Source organism: Andrographis paniculata, unplaced genomic scaffold (genome assembly GCF_009805555.1).
Source record: "Andrographis paniculata isolate CXL003 unplaced genomic scaffold, ASM980555v1 Contig51END, whole genome shotgun sequence".
Classification (NCBI taxonomy): Eukaryota; Viridiplantae; Streptophyta; class Magnoliopsida; order Lamiales; family Acanthaceae; genus Andrographis; species Andrographis paniculata.
Window position 1 is genome coordinate 3,716,869 of NW_026137586.1, and position 20,892 is coordinate 3,737,760.

Consider the following 20,892-nt stretch of genomic DNA (forward strand, 5'->3'; position numbering starts at 1 on the left):
AATTTCAACATTTGTCAACATTTTTAAGTGCTTTATAAGTGCGTTGAACGCCTACTTTTTGTTGCGAAAAAAGTCGGTATAAAAACTTTTTGTAACTTGAGTATATGCACCGGTCAAAATCCAGTACAAACTCGTTACAAATAACCTTTTTATAGCGAAAAAATGTCATTTGTAACGATTTTAGAACCGCTACAAATGACATTTTTTTAGTAGTGAATATTGCTATGTTTTATTTAATAAAATAGTTATTATTTGTTATTTAAATTTAAAAAATATTCCTTTTGCTTTTATTTAACATTATATGTAAATATGTATATTTTTTTATTAAATATACAAATATTTAAAATGTTGCATAAATAATGAAAGATTTGGTAACAAGTGTCAAGTAGTATCATATTTGGTAAATTTTAAATATATTATTTGAATATATTTATCAATTGTATATTTTTATTTTCAATTAACAATGGGCACATTTATTATAATTGAATACGAATTTTAATAGATTTAATAAAAAATAATTGTATTTCCTTTTTTATATATATAATAAATAGTATAAAAGTAATATAATTTTCATAAAAAATGAGAATATATATTTTTTTTTATAACAAAAGAAAAATAAAATTGAACGAAATTATAAATACAAAAAAAAAAGAAAATTAAAAAAAATACTTGTGCATAATGTAAAGTTGGACTAGTTCTTTCATAAAAAGAATAAGAATGCTCCTTCTATATTATTAATTTTCTGAAATTTAAATTAATTGATTTCTCTAGATTCCCACGATCCGATGCAATATTGTTGAATTCTCTAGCCATTGTGAATGAGTGTTGGAATGTAAAAGAGATATGGATATGAGCAAGAAGATTTATAGACGAGCTATCGTTACAATTCATTTATGACATTTTCTGCCCAATTTTACACTTGAAATGTCTTTCATATGTTGTAATAACAATATAATACCAGTGATCATTTCAATATATGGTGCACTGTTTGGAACATACATTTCAATAAATGTCTTTCATATGTTCTTATAATAATCTCTCTAGCTAGCTAATTAAATTAATTGTATGGCTGGGGTTCACTTGTCCTACTCCAAATGTATTGTGTCCTTTTTATATCGATCAATCATCATCCGCCATGTCTATTTAAATTTTTTTATTTTATTAGTTTTTTTTTTTGTTTTAAATTTTTTATTTTATTAAATTTTTTTGTTTTATAAATGCACGTAGCAGATGGTGATTGGTTGGTATAAAAAATACACAATACATTGAGTGTAGGGTATCTGAACCTGTATGGCTGATAACGAGTCACACATACAATTAATAAGGCAAAGTAGATAGAATCCATTGATCAAACTCCAAAACATAAGAAAATACTCCATATAAAATTATATAAGCAATTGAATTGAATGCAAGCAATATTGCATGGATCCTATAGATATATATATATATATATATATATAGATGAAATGCAATGTAACGTAGGGCTCATGATCAATGGTGGCCTGGATTGTGGCTCATTAGCCATTTCCCTGTCAAGCCACAAGCAAGAGCCTCGGCGGCTACCGGTGTCGGGATGCGGACGCGGCGCGCACCCTCGACGAACACGGTCCCCATCCCCATATGCAAGTGCGGCTCGATGTGGCAATGGAACGCCCATGCCCCGGGATTATCCGCCACAAACCTTAACGCCGTCCACCCGTAAGGGTAAACCACCGCCGTGTTCCTCAGCGGCGGGTTCCTCAAGTTGAACCCCGCCTCGTCGACATCCCTAAACTTCCCCGCGCCGTACCCCAACACCCAAAAGTCGTGCCCGTGCAGGTGCCACGGGTGTATCTCGCTCACGTTTGCCTTGAGCACGTTCGCATTCTGCAGCACTACGTCAACCGTCGTGTTGAATCTAAGCACGTACACGCCGCTCCCGTACACCGCTGTCTGAATGGGAGCGGGCCTCGTGATATCGTAGCCTTCCTCGTCCCCGAACCGGTCCGGCGGGCCCTTGGGGTCGAAGGCATTGGGTATTCCATACTTAATGGAGCCCAAATAGGGCGTGGTAGGCAGCACTAAGGACACATTATTTATAGCCCACTTGGTGTAACCATCGATCAAATTCTGAGTGTTCAACAACACAATTCTCCTATGGTAATGGCTAGGAGGCTTGGGCGAGCCCTCGAGAGCGAGGATCTTGTTGGAAAAGGCTATACTAGCATCATAGTCATCCCACCGGGGGGCCACCGGAGGAGGCCGGGTAGGATGACGATGGTCGTCGTCGTAATTGAGTAGGGTTAGGGCGGGGGGTGTCTTTGGCTCCCTACCCCTAACAGTGATGGAAATAAAGTAGTTTTGAGAAGGGTTTTGGTTTGTAGTGAAAAGGACTGAATAAGTCTCACCGGAGTATATGTCCATATTGTCCACTGAAAATGGTTTAAGATAATTGCCATCACCTTCGACCACCACCAGCTTATGCTCCTGCATGTACATGAATTAATTAATTATTTATTTTACATATACCATTTACGCGAACCATGTCTAGCAAGTAAGATTTGGAGGCGTCGGAATTTAAATCCATGATCTCACGATCATGAGTTATTCTACCATAAGGTCATTATTTACGAGACTACTTCGAATATAATCTGTCATTTATTAGAATGCATTACTTTATTTGATATTTGTCTTAGATAAATTACAATCATCTTTGCAATTAAGTTTCAGTTTTGAATTTTACTTTTTAATAGTATTTTAATATAATAATTTATTAAAAAATATTGTTTTTTTATTACAAACAAACAGTAAGAATTGCATAGTGAAAAAAAGAAAAAACTAAAATTGGGAAAGAACAAAGGGTGATTTACTAAAATATACTATATATATATATTAGTCTTCTATGTAATTTAAAAAATATTATCTCCTTTACCATTACTTTTTCTACTTATTCAAGTAAATTAATTTATGACAATAGAATATTTTACTTTTTATTTATTTATTTTTTATATTATTTTATTATTATTTTTTTTTAATATTTGTGTTCGACCAAAAGTGCATAAACATCCCGAATGGATGGGGAGTGTATGCCTCAAACACACAATATTTCAATTATGTGACGGAATAGTAAATTTTGCAGTAAATCAAGAAAAATATAACATAATTTATCATATTTTGTTAGTCAAAATATGATATTCTTTATAAATTTAAAACATTATTGAATATTTTATGTAAAATACTAATTGTGTTATCAATACTGTAAAGTTCACAATATATAAAGAATTTTAAATAAAAAAATGTTTAGGAAAAAAACAAGAATTTACCACCTACCAGGCGAAGGCCATGTGCAGTCAGGACCATTGGTCCCGGATCAAAACTCAGTGCCGCAGCGGCCACACTCATGTATAGATACACAATGTGTGTGGGCACTCCGTTACTGGGTCAAAATTCGGGACCGACAATCCCCATGGGCCATGTGCTATATACTATAGTATATCCTGCCTACCAAATAAATTAATTATTTTGGCAAATTTTGCTAGATTTTTATTATTCATTCAATTTTAAAAAAATATATATATAATAATAATATATTATATAAAAAAATTAATTTTAAATTTATATTGTATTCTCTCGGTTCTGGATACCATGTCCACTGTAGATACATGAATCTAAAAGAGATATAATTGATAAATAATTTAGAATTTATTATAGATTAAAATTAAAATAATTCATTAATTTAATTAAAATTAAAAAATTATAAATTTAAAAATAAGATTAAAGTATATAAATTTTTTTAAAAAATAAAAGTGATAAAATAAATAAAACAGACGAAAATGAAAAAATGGATATAGTAAATATGACGGATCAGATCGGATCCTCTATCCTGTTAACACATCATATCTCCTATCTCTATACACATAATACGTTTATATATACATACGTGTATGTATTAGTATATATAATACATACACACTTGTATATATATACATTATGTGTACGAGGATAAGGGAGTAAAATTTATTTTTAGGCCTGAAGATCCCACAAAGATGGAGAAAGTATTATATAGGGCCTGTTTGCACAGTAAATATCCTGAAATTGGGGCTGCTGCTAAATAGAACAACACATTGCAGGCTGCAGCAGCTTTATGCTTGTTTCTTTGTTTTTATTTTTTTTAAAAAAAATTATAATATACTCCCTCCGTCAAGTTAAAAAGTGTACATATTTCTATTTTGGAACGTTCAATTACAAAGTAACTATTTCATTAAATACCTCATTTTTTTCACAAATACCCCTACTTTACATCACATAATTACTTTTATACCAAAAAAATAAGGGCAAAAATGTCATTTTACTACTTTTACCTACCCACTATAATTAAAATACTATTATTCCTTAATCTCCTCGCCAAAATTAATTGTATACTTTTAGCTTGGACGGATGGAGTATAAATAATACTTTATTTAATATTTATAATAATTATAGGTTAAAAATATATATACAATATATATCATTGTGTAGAGAATAAAATTTTCTATAATACAAATAAATAAAAATTTAAAAATATATATAATGTATATAATAGAAATTCATAATCAAATCATACTACTATTAATTTTATCAATTAAATTTAATAAATATTTATATTATTAGCTATCAAAATAAATAAATATCAAAACTCTCAAAACTCAAACTAAATCCAAACACAAAAGAAAAAAATAAACTCAAATTTATCCTAAAAATTAAATAAAAATCAAACTCAAAAACAAATTTCCCCCGACCGACCTAAAGAAACATACCATAATTATTTTAATTATAAATTTTTATTATTCAAATATCATATCAAATTGCTTAGTGATCGGAGCTGATCTGTTCTAATCTGATGGAAAAGAAAAGCCTAGCCTAGAGCCTAGTGGCCATCTGTCATCATCTTCCTACATCTTTTCAGAGCGAGCATGCATGTCTGTCTACCACTTTAATTTCTCTTTATCTTTATTTTATTTCAACGCTCTTTCCGTCTCGAAACTATAGTATTAGTTGCGTTGGACACATAATTTAAAAAATATTGATATTATATTAATAACAGGTAAAAAGTATAGGTAAAATATATTTTTGCCTTTGTGAGTATATTAGTGTAAAAATAGTAGCAATTGTATAGTAATAATGAAAGAGTAAAGATAGTTATATAGTGATATGGTTATTTATGGAAATAAAACTATTGTTTTAAAATTGACAAAAATAATAAACAATATATTATATTGGAACGAAAGAAATATAATTTTTAAGATCATCATCGTCATAGTTTTTAAAATATTCAAATTGAATTTTTAGTATATATAAGAATTATTGAGAATTTCACAAATAATAAAAATAAATAATATTTAATATGATATTTTGTACTTAAATATTTGATATTCTTTCAGTCTAGCAATAAATATTATATTTTCTATTTTTTATTGTCTTTTTATCAGAGTTGTATCGTTTTATTTAGTAATTATATTCTTTAATATTAATTACAAATATCTTTTCAATTACATTTTTATTTATATATATAAATATCATTCTATTATAAATAAACTTACAATGATAAATTTATCATCTAATTCAAAATATCACAAATTTTTATTAAATTAGTACAATATTGTTTAATATTTGTCCGTCTAAAAGTAAATACAATTCTTATTGTTAGACGGAGAAAATAGTAATTTTTTTTAAAAAAACAAATTATTATTAATAAATAATATCATAAATTTTAAAATTTTTTATATAAATAGAAAATATAATTTGTTTAGATAAGATAATTGAAAATTTTTAATAATAAAAAAAAATGGAATATGTATTTTTTTCATAAACAGATAACTATCTAAGATATTTGAATATTTAAATGTGTTTCTTATCAAAATTTTCTTAAATACTTCCTTCCGTTCCAAAAATAAGTATTCATTTGCTTTTTGTACGTAATTTTAGAAATATTAGTATTATATTGAGATATAGTAGGAATAAAGTAGAAATGACCAAAATAACCTTATTAATATGTGTGATATAAAGGTAATGACATTTGTGTAATATATTGTAAGTTGTAAGGGTATTTGTAATGTTAAGTAGATAGTACAGTTACTAAAAAAAATTGATACTTTGTTATGAGACGGACTAAAATGAAAAAATAGATACTTTGTTATGGGACAAATAAAATACTATATTTGAATTTTTTTATTTTTCTTTTATATCACAAAATATATCGATAAATATTTTTTTAAAATAAAATTCAAATTAAACCATAATAAAAAATAAAAACACAGCCATCGATGAGCATTGTTAGAAATTTAAAACATATATATATATATATATATAAATCTATGACATGCCATATGTCACTCACATGTTCAATTTGATTATATTTATATTACTTGAATAAAGCAAAGATTATCAGCAACTAAATTGCTTGCCTAGAGATTCCAAAATAATGCTCTTCCTCGTTCAAATTTATATATATATATATATATTTTAAATATTATTTCAAAAAATATTTTAATTTTTTTAAGTACAAAAATTATTACATTTTTTATTTATTTTATTATAAAAAAATTCATAATTATTAATAATTTTTATTAAAATTCATGCACAGTCAAATAAGTATACAATTGCATGACCGAGGAAGTTTGGGTCAAGCCATTCAAATAGCTGTCAACTACTCCCTCCGTCCCGCATACCATGTCCACGTTGCCGTTTCTGTCCGTCCTACATTTCATGTCACTTTTATTTTTTGGAAAATGATTACACACTTTAATTTCATTTAATTTTTTTTAATTTATATTATTTTTATTTTAATTAAACTAATTAGTTATCTTAATCTTAATTTATAATTATTTATGTTATAAGATAATTATTTTTATTAATACATTATTAATTATCTACTAATTACACCTCTCCTAAATACCCTGTCTACACAGGCATGGTATATAGGACGAAGGGAGTAATTTGTATTTTCGAAAAGTGTCTTATACTACACTGTGCAATCTATTTATAATAAAAATAATTTTATATTTTTAATTCAAGTCTAATATTGAAAAAATTAAAATAAAATTAATCTAAATAAATAATTTGAGAGACCTTAAATCAACAGAGAACGTACCCCAATGGCAAAGTTGAGTGCAGAGAGTGCAGTGGTGCTGGCTAACCTAAGCCGGTAGGTCATGTTGGGGCGGACATGGAGAATATAGGGCGCGTACTGCTCACCTCCTCTAAAACTGCACGGGCTTATTCTAGCCTTGCTAAAATGCGCCGCCAGAGAGCAGTTGAATTGCCCTCTCCCGTTGATCAGCAAACTCTGTAACACATAATTTTACCCCTTAAACGGAGTAACTTTTTGTTTACACAGTATATTTTATTTTTTATTTTTTACTTTCTCTCCGAACGTTAGTTTTAAAAAAAATATGTAAAAGTAAAATTTTTTACTTTTTGAGTAAATATAAATTAAAAAAAATGATATTTTTTTATTTAAAAAAACAATAATAAATTTAAATAATAATTAAAAAAGAAAAATAAAAATAATTTTAAATGATGAAGGAAATAATTTTTACAATGAATTTAAAAATAATAAATATTTAATATAATTTTCCTATAAAAAATTCCATACATATCAAATAGGATATTCTTTTAGTCTCAAGTGAATCTATAATTTCGAATTTTTGTAGTATATTACTCGTTCCGTCTCATATTTATCTATTTATTTACTTTTTACATGGAGTTTCAAAAATATTAGTATTATATTGGGATGTAGTAGAAATAAAAGTAAAAAGACTAAACTAACCTTATTAGTATTGTATGATATAAAATTAATGACATTTGTGTAATATTTTAAAAATTTGACATTTGTGTAATATTTTAAAAATTTGAAGGGTATTTGTAATGTTAGGTAGATAGTACAATTACTAATAAAGAAAATAATTATTTTGTCATTGAACGAACCAAAATAAAAGAATTGATAAATTGTTAAGAAACGGAAAAATAAAAGATAATACTCCATCCGTTGTATTATAGTTTGCAATTTTTGTTTTCTAATAAAAGATATCTATTCATTTCTTTTAGTAAATATAGACTTCACTATATATTTCAAATACTCTAATATTTATATTTATTTATATCAATACCTACACTAATCTTACACATCATAATTATAAAATAGTACTCCCTCCGTCATTCAATTGTGTGCTCATTTGACCGGATACAAGTTTTTAAAAAAATATGTAAGAATAGAAAATTTTATTTTTTTGGTAAAGAAAAGTGGTATTTATTTATTAAAAAATGAAACGAAAGTAAATTTGAATTGGCAAAAAAAAAAAAAAAGAATAAATTTAAACGACAAATAGAGTATATATATACATCAACTACCATCATTAAAAATACCACCATTAAAAATATCAACATTAAAATTTATGTCAAAAAGTTTGGGTACATATATGAATGAGAAAAAAAAAAAATTTCTTTCTTGTCCGTTAAATTTCTTTTTACTTTTCTTTTTTGTTTGTCTGTTAAATTTATTTATTTTTTTTTATTTGTCCATTAAATTTATCTCATTACTGTATTTGAAAAAATAAAATATTTAATTATTATCTTTTATCAAACACTTATTTATAATAAATATTAGTCACTTTATTATATTCTTCCTCTATTTTCTTTAATTTCAAACTAAAATTTTTAGAAATACTTTCAACTATTTTTTTTTACTTTTTCAATATAATATTTATTTTTATTAATCCGCGTGTCGAGTCCAAATTGACTAAATTCCACGGACGAATAGAGCAATATTTTATTAACGAGTGAAAGTATATAAAAAAATTTAAGCAATTATTTCATTGTAATTAAGGTTTGTTTTTTCTTTTCTTCATTTTAAATTAAAATTGATACTATTTATTCTGTATAGTTTTCAATAGACATATACTTATTTTTATTATAAAATATTATATCAAAATATTATTTAAATAAATATTAAAATCAATTTTAAATTACAACTAAATCAAACCAACTCATTATTCACACTTATATTATAACTTTATTTAAATATTGACAATTATTTTTAATTTATAAAAAATAAAAAAATATTTTAATATTTATGAAAAATTCTTTTTTATTATAACAAAATATATGCATTTGAATCTTAATTGAATTAGAGGGTATATGCCGACGCTTTTTTGTGAGCTACTAAACAAAAAAAAAAAAAAAAAAAAAAAAAAAAAAAAGAAAAGGGGGTGGGGTAGGATAGGGGTAGGGTAGTGGGGCAGAGAGACGTTACCTGAGGCTCACCGATCCAACGCATGGGAGCGGAGGAGAGGTCAAGGTCCTGGTCGTGAGAGGACTTATGCCACCAATCACTGAGCAGGAGATTGAACTCTCCGTCGTAGCGGAATGGCTCCGTCTCTCCCTCTGCCACGTCGACAATCAGGGATCCGTACAGACCCGCCGATCTTTGCATTCCGTAGTGCCCATGATAGAAGTATGTGCCCGCCTGCATCCAAGTAGGAGTATTCTAAAATTTGAAAAATATATCATTACGATTATTCAAAAAATATATATATTAATATATTATTATTTTTAAATTTATTTATTTATTTTTTATAATAGTATTAAAAATTGATTATTTTTCATATTATAGATAACTAAAAAAAGATATATAAATTGTTGAGTTATAAATATATATCAAATAATTTTAATAAATAAGTGAAAATAATAATAAAATACGATTTATAATATAACTATATTGAAAAAAGGGTCGTGAACATTGTCTACAACATGACTGTGTTGAAAACAAGACCATGAACATAGATCGGAACATGACTGTATTATGAACACGTGCATACATATCGGTAGAAATACGGTCGTGTTCAAAAGTGCAAGGTAATCAACACGGCTGTGTTGAGTCCAACAAGGCCGTGCTGAACCCAACAAGGCTTTGTTGATTGTCTAAGAAGCCCAGTTTACCCTGTTGAGTCATACAATACGGCCGTGTTCAGTCCAAGTCAATCATCGTTAAACTAAAATTGATAAATTTTTATTTGAGTGACACCAAAATTGATAAAAAAAAATTCAGTGAAACCAAAATTGATAAAAACTTTTCAATGGGACAAAAATTGATAATTTTAAATGAGACCAAAAATAATTTTTGCTCTACTTATATATATTTTAAAAATTAGCTAATACTTTGTACTGAATAAATAAATAAATAACCTTACTTTTTTAAAAACTCTCTTGACGCTATTACAGTGATTTTTTTAGATTGATGTTACAAGGTCCCGGACCTTTCCAAAAATAGAAAGGTGTGAGCCAAAGTCTTGAGCACACTTAGGATTCGTTAATACAATTAACATAAAATAATCAAATATTTTATGAAAAAAAAAAAAACTATTTAATTTCGATATACGTTTAGATATTTATTATTAATAATTGCGTCGTGTACTAAAGCCATAAATTTTGGAGCCTTCCAATTATTAATGGCCAAAAGTAGTATGGATGTGCGCCATATTAATCATTGAAAAATATAACAAGTATTTACTTTTTATTTTATTTTTATTTTTAGGGAGTTTTTGTTTGGAAGTTTGAATTTTGAGCTGATATTTGAATAGTAAAATTTTTAAATTTGAATAGTTGTATGATGTGATATAAATAGGTGTTGATGTGATATTTTGAATGTAAAATTGATTTTTAGTATAATATAAAAAATTAAAAATAAGTGTTTGATTTGATTTTTTGAAAAAAAAAATAGAACGCAACAGTGAATTTAAAATTCAATCCCAAGTAAACACACCCTTAGGGATTTTTTTTATAAGATTAAATAATATATTTTTATTAAAAATATTATTTACTATTTTATAAAAGTAAACAAAACTTTTTGAATGTAACTTCTTTTTTTTTTATTTATTTGAATTGAAAAAATTTTGCTTGAATTTTATATCTAATAATAGTATAATATTTTTATAGATATACATACTTTTTTCAAAATAATGAAAACTATAGAACTTTTATCAAATAAATATATCTTTTATTCTTGGACGACTTGGAAAATAAAGGTGTTTTGTTTTTTTATTTCAAATAAAAAAATATTATTATTCAACCACAACGAATTTTAATATAAAAATAAATTATTTTTTAATAAAATATTTTAAATAAAAATTTAAAATAATATTTTATTTTAAATTAATTTTCAAATACAGTCAAATAAATCCAGATATTTGTTTGTTTTTCTTTATTTTCAAACATATTTTAATACTATTTTTTGTACGATTTTTTATAAAAAAATAATATTTTTTATAAAATATTATATTAAAATATGTTATTTAAAATAAGTTTAAATCAAATATTTAATTTTAAATTATAATCAAACATACATAGAAATCTGAAATTAATAATAATAATAATAATAATAATAATAATATATGATATGGAGTAGGTGTAAGTAAAGTACCTTGGGAACCTTAAACCTGTAGACAAATGTTTCTCCTGCATTAATAGGACACTGTGAGATGGACGCTGTCCCATCTGCCCATGGTGTTCCAATCTGCCCATTCAAATTTATTCTTCACCGGTCAACTTACAAAGTATACATATTTCTATTTTGAAACGTCTAATTACAAAGTAATTATTTTATTAAATACCCTATTTTCTCCACAAATACTCATAATTTACATCACATCATTACTTTTATACCAACAAAGTAAATGCAAAAATATCATTTTACTACTTTTACCTACCAACTATAATTAAAATAATATTATTCCTTAATCTCTGCGCCAAAAGTAATTATATACTTTTAGCTTGGACGGAGAGAGTATTATTATTATTAATGGTTACTTTATCATTTATTTAAATTTATGTTCATTTTCTTTTTTTTATTGTCATAAAAAAATATTTTCATTTTTTAAAAAGAAAATTATTATATTTTTATATTTTTTTTACTATAAAAAATAATAATTATTAAAATTCATGTCTGGTCAAACGAGTACACATTTGTATGATATAAAAAATATTTTTTTTTTTTAAATAATGGTTAGTTGCAAAGAGACATTGACATGAAGCACTTCATGCAATGCAGATGCATACATATATATATATATATATCTTCCAACTCAAATCATACTAATTAACATACAATCACAATGAGTGAGTGGTGTACAGCTATTCATCATTCAAATAATTCAATTTGGTGGGCTCTTTACATGTATAGATATATAACTATCATAACTATATATGTATATTATCTTCTAATTAATTATTGAGAGTTAAGTCTTGTTAAGTCACAATTCGTAAAAACAAAAGTAGATTTAGACGCCCTAGTTTACAGGTAATAGGTTCGATTGGGGTTTACCGGTGCGCATTTTCGGGTAGCAACTGCGGATTTCCACATCATCAAACAAAAAAAAAAAAAAAAAAAAAGTAGATTTAGACTCCCTATAAGGAATAGTATGACTTTCCTTATTAGGCTTAGTTTGGAGAATATTAAGTTCGATCGGAGTTTATCCAGTGCGCACTTTCGAAGTAGCGGTCGCGGATTCCAACATCATTAAAAAAAAATAAAAATAAGGGTTTTCTTTATTTTGTATTTGTGTTTGCATTTGGTTTTCAGATTAAAAAAATTAGTGAATATGAGAATCAATATATTTTTATATAAATAAATCAAAACTGGTAGAATTTAAATTAAAAAAGAAAAAAGATACCTGTGGGATGCCATGCCAGTGGATGACGAGTCCCTCAGTGGTGAGCTTGTTGGTGAGCTCAACGTTTATGGTGTCACCGGCCCGAGCCCGAATGGTTGGGCCCGGGAAGCGGCCATTGATGGCCAAGACGGTACCTTCGACGCCGTCGGGGGACCAGTGCTTGTACTCCACGTGCCATTTGAAATGCTTAATTGTGGCAGCCATGGATGAGGATGAAGATGAAGAGGAGAATAATAATATTACAAGAAGGAGGACAACACCAAACATACTGCGACTGTAAGAGACCATCGGGATTAATATTACTCTCTGTGTTTTCGAATTACTCATTATAAGAAGGTCCATCTTATTCATTCTCATTCTTATATGTATATATAATTAGATCACTTCAAATGCCTAATAGCATGCATTACTCATAATCATATATATATATATATAGTATAAGGTTTGATTATGGAAAGTTTGGGGATGGATAAGAAGAGAAGATGAAGTTAGGGCTAATTACTGTGTATATATATATATATATAGAGAGAGAGAGAGAGAGAGAGAGAATAAGAAAGAGAGAGTGTATTTCTATTATACTACTACTATTACTATATATGTATATATAGAGAATTGAGTAGATCACTACAAAAAAAAAAAAAAAAAAAAATAGTATATTTGTAACGGAATTCTGTCACTAAAGATCACGTAGCTAACGTAATTTCATCATTAATTCCGTCTCTAATATCATTAGTAACAGAAAAAGTGAATTTAAAGGCGAAAAAATTTCGTTACAAAATTGATATTTTCTTATAGTGGATATAGTAATGGAGTATTTGATTGGGTAAAGTATTTTTGTAATTTGTGATTGTTTAGTAAAAAGTTTAATAGAAAATAAATATTCCATACATGCACAATAATTATCCTATTATTGTTTTAGTATGTCCAAAATTTATCCATAATTTATTTGGGAAAGGACACCAAGTATAGAAAGAACATACATGTGTCTTTATTACATATAAATATGTAAATATTGTAAGTGGACAGAGGGAGTATATTTACTATGAATAGTTAAACAAGTCAGAAATGACTTAGTTAAGCTGTATGATATATGTACAATCGTAGTCCAACATCCACTTGTAGATGTCTAAACAAGTCATTAGTGACTAAGTTATATATATTGGTTGTTAGAGTATATGATTGCTATATGATTGTTGCCTCAAACCTGACTTGGTCTAGGAAATCATACTAGTTGTGTACCTACTGCTACTTCATTTAGAGAATTCTCCATCGTTGTAGGAACTCAACTAAATTTAAATATACATGTTACTTTACAAATAATACATTTGTAATGTATATATATACTCATAAAAACAGTGTTAATACTTGAGTACTTTATTCACGTAATTACATCTATTATCTTTATGTCTTATTTCATTTTTCACATACCCATATACACATCTTACATACTCCTGATACACATACTCATGCCCGTACTTTCCGTTCATGTACCATGGTGCAATGAATTTATAAAAAAGTTTCAATGCATATTGTTGTTGTATATTTCCATGATACACTTTGAAAGTGACGAGGACATGGCCGGATACCTTCCTAGGCATAAGATCTTCGATCTCAAATCCAATTGAGTGAAGTGGATCATCCAAATCCTTAGTCTTGGATAATGATGATGATGATTGTGGATGCCCTTGTCGATCTATATCCTTCAATTGTCTTCGAACAGAACAAAACAAATTCAAAATTTGTCTTGTCCTAAATTAGATCCAGTTTTTCAAAAAAACTTTAATATACTACAAACCTGAGAAAAATCAGCAACTATTATAATGTAGACAAAGAAAACAAATTCAAGATCTATGTTGTCCTAAATTAGATCCAGTCGTTCAAAAAAACTTTTCTATACTACAAATCTGAGAAAAATCAACAACTATCATAATGTAAACATAAAATACACGAGCGAACCATCCAAAATAATATTTTCCAAATAAGAAAAAGTAACAAAAAGCAAAAAATGACCGATTATTGTAGAATTTCTTTAAAAATTGATATGTATATCAAACCAAATAAAAAGCAGACGAATATCAACAAAGGATCTGGATGAAACTTCACTAATTACACCTATATACATACATAAATAGAGTCTGTGTTCATTGACTTTCAAATATCTCAACTTCATAAAATTTAAATACAAATTTAAATATATGAACTCCATATATCCCAAATATTACAAAACTAAATAATTAAGTAAATATGAAAAAAAAAAAAAAAATAGAAGAGAGATGACTTACAAATCCATCTTGTCCATACCCAACAACAACTCATCAAAATGTTTCAAAGGAAAAGAAAACATCAGTCCAACCAAATCTGATTTTATAACAACAACTAAACTTAAAAATAAATCCAACTCAATTTGAATTTTATCAACATGAAAAACATAATCAACAAACATAACATCATCACAAATCCTTTTCACCTTACAAAATATCAACAAAGTCTAATTACATTTATAAAAACGAAACACAAACAAACAAATCATCAGCTATAACACGCACCACATAAAATAAGAAAATAAATCGCACATCTCTATAACCACTTTGCATGGTGATTCTTCACCAAACGCAACATTGCAATAAACAAGAACGAGGAAACGCAACTACAAGCATCAATTATACGAAAAATTTCAGCAAAGTTAGTAAAGAAAACTCCATAGATAGGGAATTGGTGTGCAATAAATAGAAGCAACTAAAAATTAGGTTGTTGTGAATTTATACTCGGTTCGATGGATTCTTCAAATTAAACCTTGTAAACAAAAGTACAAATTAAATTAGCGGAAACGAAATTCGAATAAACCCAAATAATGATATCGAACCGAAATTGAAATCAAACCATAATATTAAAACTAAAACATAATTAAACACATTGCATCATTGGAATTAAGAGAGTATGAATCATAAAAATTAAATCAAGTAAACATTTGGAAAAAAGCAATCTGGAATCAAAGAAACCAAACAAAGAAAACCTAAAATGGAATTGAGAAATTAATTCAACTCCCATGATTGTGCTTTGATATTGCCCAGCCGATATCAACTTTCGATTCTTCCCGGTTCGATTCTAACTTTCCGATGAGACTCAAAAGACAAAAATATTCCCAATCGACGAACCTTTTAGTTGATTTAATCATCGATTTCAACCAAGACAAGGGGAAAGGGAACACATCACGGCTCCATGAATAATTGCAGAGGGTTCAAAGATAGAATCACTGATTCTCTAAACCCTCGGTCGATCTTCGCTTGATGGAGGACAACCGGAAGATATGGAAAGAGAAATAGGAATTTGAGAGGGCTGGACATTGGCCGACTGGACATCAGTGTTGATTTCGCGATCTTCAGTGCCGCTTGCCAGATCTTTTGTGTTGATTTTGCGCGAAAAATAACGGACGATTAGGAAGATGAAGAGGAAATTGAGATGGAGAGTAAGAACGAAGTGAAATAAAAAATGGGGGAGTGCAGTGTAAAATAGTAATAACAGGGACTGATCTTAAATAATTTGTGGAATTGGGGATTTATCTCCAATTGTCGGTAAATTAAATTAATATTATTTTTCATGGCACAATATTTTTTAAATAAATTAATAAACTCATTGTTTTAAATTGTTATTTATTATAAATTTTATTTCAATTATAAAATTATCGGGATGACAATGAGTCGGGTTCAGCCGAAACTGAGATCCGTCCCCAATATATATTGTTATACTCTAGACCCAAATTGGATCTGATTATACCGGATCCGGCCGAAACTATACCCGGTAAGACCCGATGGATCTAACAAATCCAATTTTTTTTACGATTCTTAAATTTTAATTTAAAATTACGCATGAGCCGGACCCAATATATATTAAAATCTATGTATTTTATTAAAAAAATATTATAATAAAATAATAAATAAATTAAACTTAAAAAGTTATTTTTAATATAATGTATAGTCGATATATTATTAATATTATAAATCGAGTCCGAGTGCGGGTAGAGTCCGCTTAGACCCTAGACCCGATTCGGACCCGATTATAATATCCAGAACATGACCCGGATCTAGACATAATACTCAAATAATTGGACTCAACTTCAAATAAATAGGTCGGGCCCGAGTCGGATCTCGAGTTTACGCTAACCTAGTGTAATCCCTATATTTTCAAATAATTTTGAGTTTTTTTATATTAAAATATAATATTTTCTAATAAAATATTATATATATATAATAAAAAAATATATTAAAATGTTATATTTCGGACTTCGGATTAGTTCGGATTTTAAGTATACCGATCCGATCCGATCTGAAAATCCAAAATTTGTCAAAAATTCAATCCGAAAATCCGAACCAAATTTTAAATTTCGATTTAGTTTGAATCGAATTTTCAAATTTCGAATATTTTGCTCAATCCTACTATGAATGATGAAATTTAGCTTTAGCATGCTATACAACTTGGCTGTGCTTCTGTACGACATTCATTCACCACAAAAAAAAAAAAAAAAAAAAAAAAAAACAAAGAATCGATAAAAGTAGAATGATTTCACGTGGGGTTTCTTGGGTCAAAAAGAAGAATAAAGATTTCTTGGGTCAAAAAGAAGAATAAAGAAATGTGAGAGCAATAATGGCTAAAGAATTTCCATTCCATTTTTAAGAAGCCTTTCTGTCCAATTCAACCGAATTGTTAATCCAATTGCAGCTATATATATATATTTCTAGACGGTTAGGGTACTGGCAAATAAATATAATGTTAATTTGATCAAGTAAACATGCTAACATACAATAATTAATGTTTCTTTTATAAATCAAATAACATAAAATCAGATTAAATTAGCGCACTAATTCGAAGTAAATAGCATTTTATCACAAGATAGTAATATATTATATATTATGTAGAAATATGTGTTGTGTAGATTATATATATATTATGCTGAAATTAATATATATCGTATTACATAAAATTATATAATATGATATATATATATTGTATTAACGTTTGATACGTGGTTTATATATTGTGATGTGTTGCATATGCATAATCTGCTTATTGTGTTGAATTTAAAATATATTATATTACATATAATTATATAATATGCCACGACCGAACTAAAATTCGAATAAAGGGGGGGCTAATTTTTTTTTTTTTTTTTCAAAAATTCGATATACCGAAAAATAGGTATGATAAATATATGTATTGGTAGTTTGTGTAATGCTTTGATTTCGGAGTGTATAAAATAATATTGTTATAGCAAATAAATATTTTTATAATATTTTGAAATAAAAAAATTAATATTATAAAATAAATTTTAGTCTTATTTTATATATTGATTATAATTATTGAAACTGTTAAATAAATTAATATCGATAAGGATAAATATAAAATATAATATATAATAATATACTAATAAAATTAAATGTGATGCGGCGAAGATAATGTTTATAATAATAATAATAATAATAATAATAATAACGACAACGTTATTAATAATAATATATATAATAATAATAATAGTATTACATATATAAGAAACCAAACTTTAGAAAAAGAAGCAGACGTTCAGGGACGAAAAGAAAAAGATTTAATCGTTGGATTTTGATTTTGATTTTGATATTGTATTTTTTTGTTATACGTAGAGTTTATTTATGAATTTTAATATAAATTTTGATATTGAGGATATTAAATTAAAAATTTTTCAAAAATTTATAACTAGCTATTTGACTATTTAATCGACTAGTTTCTTTAGCTAATAGTCTATTTGTAGTCTTAGCGTTATAATTTGAAAATTTTGTATCGATCCGAGACGAATTGAAAATGGTAATGGTACTGCCTGTTTATTTATATCTTTAAATATTTATATTTAATAATCGGACAATATAAATATTATGAGGTAGAAGAGTTTTATAGTCAGAATATCGTATTCTATTAAATATAAATATAAAAGTTTGAAACTCAATGAGCTAATTATAGAAATTAGTTTTTTAATAAGCAGGTAGCTCCTATGAATAAACATATATCTCATCTGATTTGAGTAAATAATGAGGCAGGTGTACGTTGGAGGATATTTGAGTGAGATTGCAAAAGTCAGGGAGTGTCAATAAGAGGTAAGCAGTAATTAATTAAATCTAATTTTAAAAAAGTAGGTATGCATGTTGATGGAAAAATTACATTGATAATGCACTCGGCATATCTCCAATCTATATGTCCTACAACGATTTATATGAAAAAAAAAAGAAGAAAACCACGACAAAATATACCTGGATCCATCAAATTTTAAGATGTGGAACTGTGAACTCGATCAATTGGTATTATGGCCTTCCTCAATTAAATCGCCTAATGGGTCCTTCGTAATCTATTCCGATGGGGAGAATAGAGAACAATGATCGATTTAGTGTATTGGGGACTATAACTGAACGTTCTTTATATAGTGATCAATAGGCCACCCATAATCACCTAATTGATACGCTATTTGGTATCTGCTCAATTTATTCCATATTAATAAGGTAGTAATTGACTTGTTCCATAATTAGATCACATTATTTAAATCAATCAAATAAATAATTGATTGTTTCCATAATCAAATATCGTAATCTAAGTCAATCAAATAAATAATTGATTATTTCTATAATTAGATTACGTAATTTAAGTCAATCAAATAAATTAGAATAATTAATATAGTTGTACATTATTATTTGCCCATATTTAGATAGGAAAATAAATATTTTCCTAACACATGTTGCATGCGATTCTAATTAATATGTTAATGTGATATTATGTGAATCATTTTGTCAGTGCACATATATATATATATGTATGCATGTGTGAGACTTCGCATTTTATGATATTTGATATACGTATTTGATCTTGTTTGTGAATTTGTGAAAAGGAGGAGAGGTGAGCTGTCTCATCAGCCATTTTCAGTAAATTCACTTATTTGACATGTTGCACACATATTGCACAGTTTATCGGATATGTTTTATGGATCTATTGTTTAGTCGCCGTGTGCGGTAGCGCTAGGCGAGGGCATCATCTGGGGTTAGGATATTCGACCCCGATGTAACGTAACACTTTGACGATAGTGGACGATAGTAGTCAGACAGCTGGGTGACTTAGTCGCACGGTCATTCAGGGATTTGACCCATTGTAGTTGAGACGCATTTGGTGTAACATTCGTGTTCGGTGTTGTTCCACTCATTGGAGTAGCTACTAGTGAGGTCTACTGGTAGTTTAGGATCGTATGTCAAACTCCAAATGTGATCCCGTTAGGACGCGCGAGGAGGAGTAGACTTTTCGGATTTCCCTTGGGTGATTCCAGGTTGCACGGACTCTACTACATTACACGGGATAGGACTAATCAGTGGGGGTCCTATTTTCGCTATCACGGACTATGGGGTGTCCTGTGGTTAATGGTGACAACGTTCGACTATCCATGTATTAATTGTGGGAGTCGTATGGTGGGTATATGGAAGTGACCGGATGACCGTTATATTATTGTGGGTTTATTAAATCCTTCCTTGAGCCGATGATTTTCCGGCTATTTATTGATGATGGCCTAGTTAGCTTGTTATTATAGGGCCGAGATTATTTCGGCTGCTCACTTAGACAAATGCACTGAGCCTATTATTATGGAGCCGAGGTTTTTCTAGCTGCTCACTTCGACGGATGTATATTTATGTGCATGTGCATTGTTGTCGAGTTTGATATCGTTGTTGTATTGTTTCACTATTGGCATGACATGACACGTATTTTATGATTGACGGAGATTAGACTTTATTTTAAAAGGTATGATATGACATATTTCACGTTAGTCCTTAAAATATATTTAATTATAAATTGCTTTTAAGCAAAATATTTGGTTCAGGTATGCATGGCACCTTCGGGACAGGGGACGTCATGCATACCTTCGGGACAGGGGACGTCTCGGGATATAGAAAGACGGGCTGAGTGAGTGAACTTACATCTATTATATTATATGTAAATTTTTAACCGAAAAAATCTCTTGTTTAGGAGTGTGTTTTGTAAATATTCATAAATCAGATTTTATTATATAATAATGTGCTTTTATGATTAATTTTAGCCTTAATACTGTATTGTGGGGCCCGGAGTAGGAGGTGACGACCTCATGATGATGCAGTGTGGCGGTAACATTTCCAATATGAACCAACTGGGGATGTTACAGTTTGATACCATACCA

At 28.0% G+C, this 20,892-nt stretch overlaps 1 protein-coding gene across 2 annotated transcripts; it reads right to left on the bottom strand.

The window, feature by feature from the left end:
• Positions 1-1,344: 1,344 nt before the first annotated feature.
• LOC127253861 (L-ascorbate oxidase) lies at positions 1,345-19,222 on the bottom strand. Of its 2 annotated transcripts, XM_051278656.1 has the most exons (6): positions 19,186-19,222; positions 12,684-12,931; positions 11,435-11,527; positions 9,269-9,481; positions 7,109-7,303; positions 1,345-2,466 (listed from the first exon to the last, which is right to left on the bottom strand). In XM_051278656.1, the coding sequence occupies exons 1-6, from the start codon at positions 19,220-19,222 to the stop codon at positions 1,492-1,494; spliced, it is 1,761 nt and encodes a 586-aa protein (XP_051134613.1). In that variant the 3' UTR covers positions 1,345-1,491. The 2 variants fall into 2 exon arrangements, with proteins under 2 accessions (XP_051134613.1, XP_051134612.1); XM_051278655.1 differs by lacking the exon at positions 19,186-19,222 and having other exon boundaries at positions 12,684-13,232.
• Positions 19,223-20,892: the final 1,670 nt, after the last annotated feature.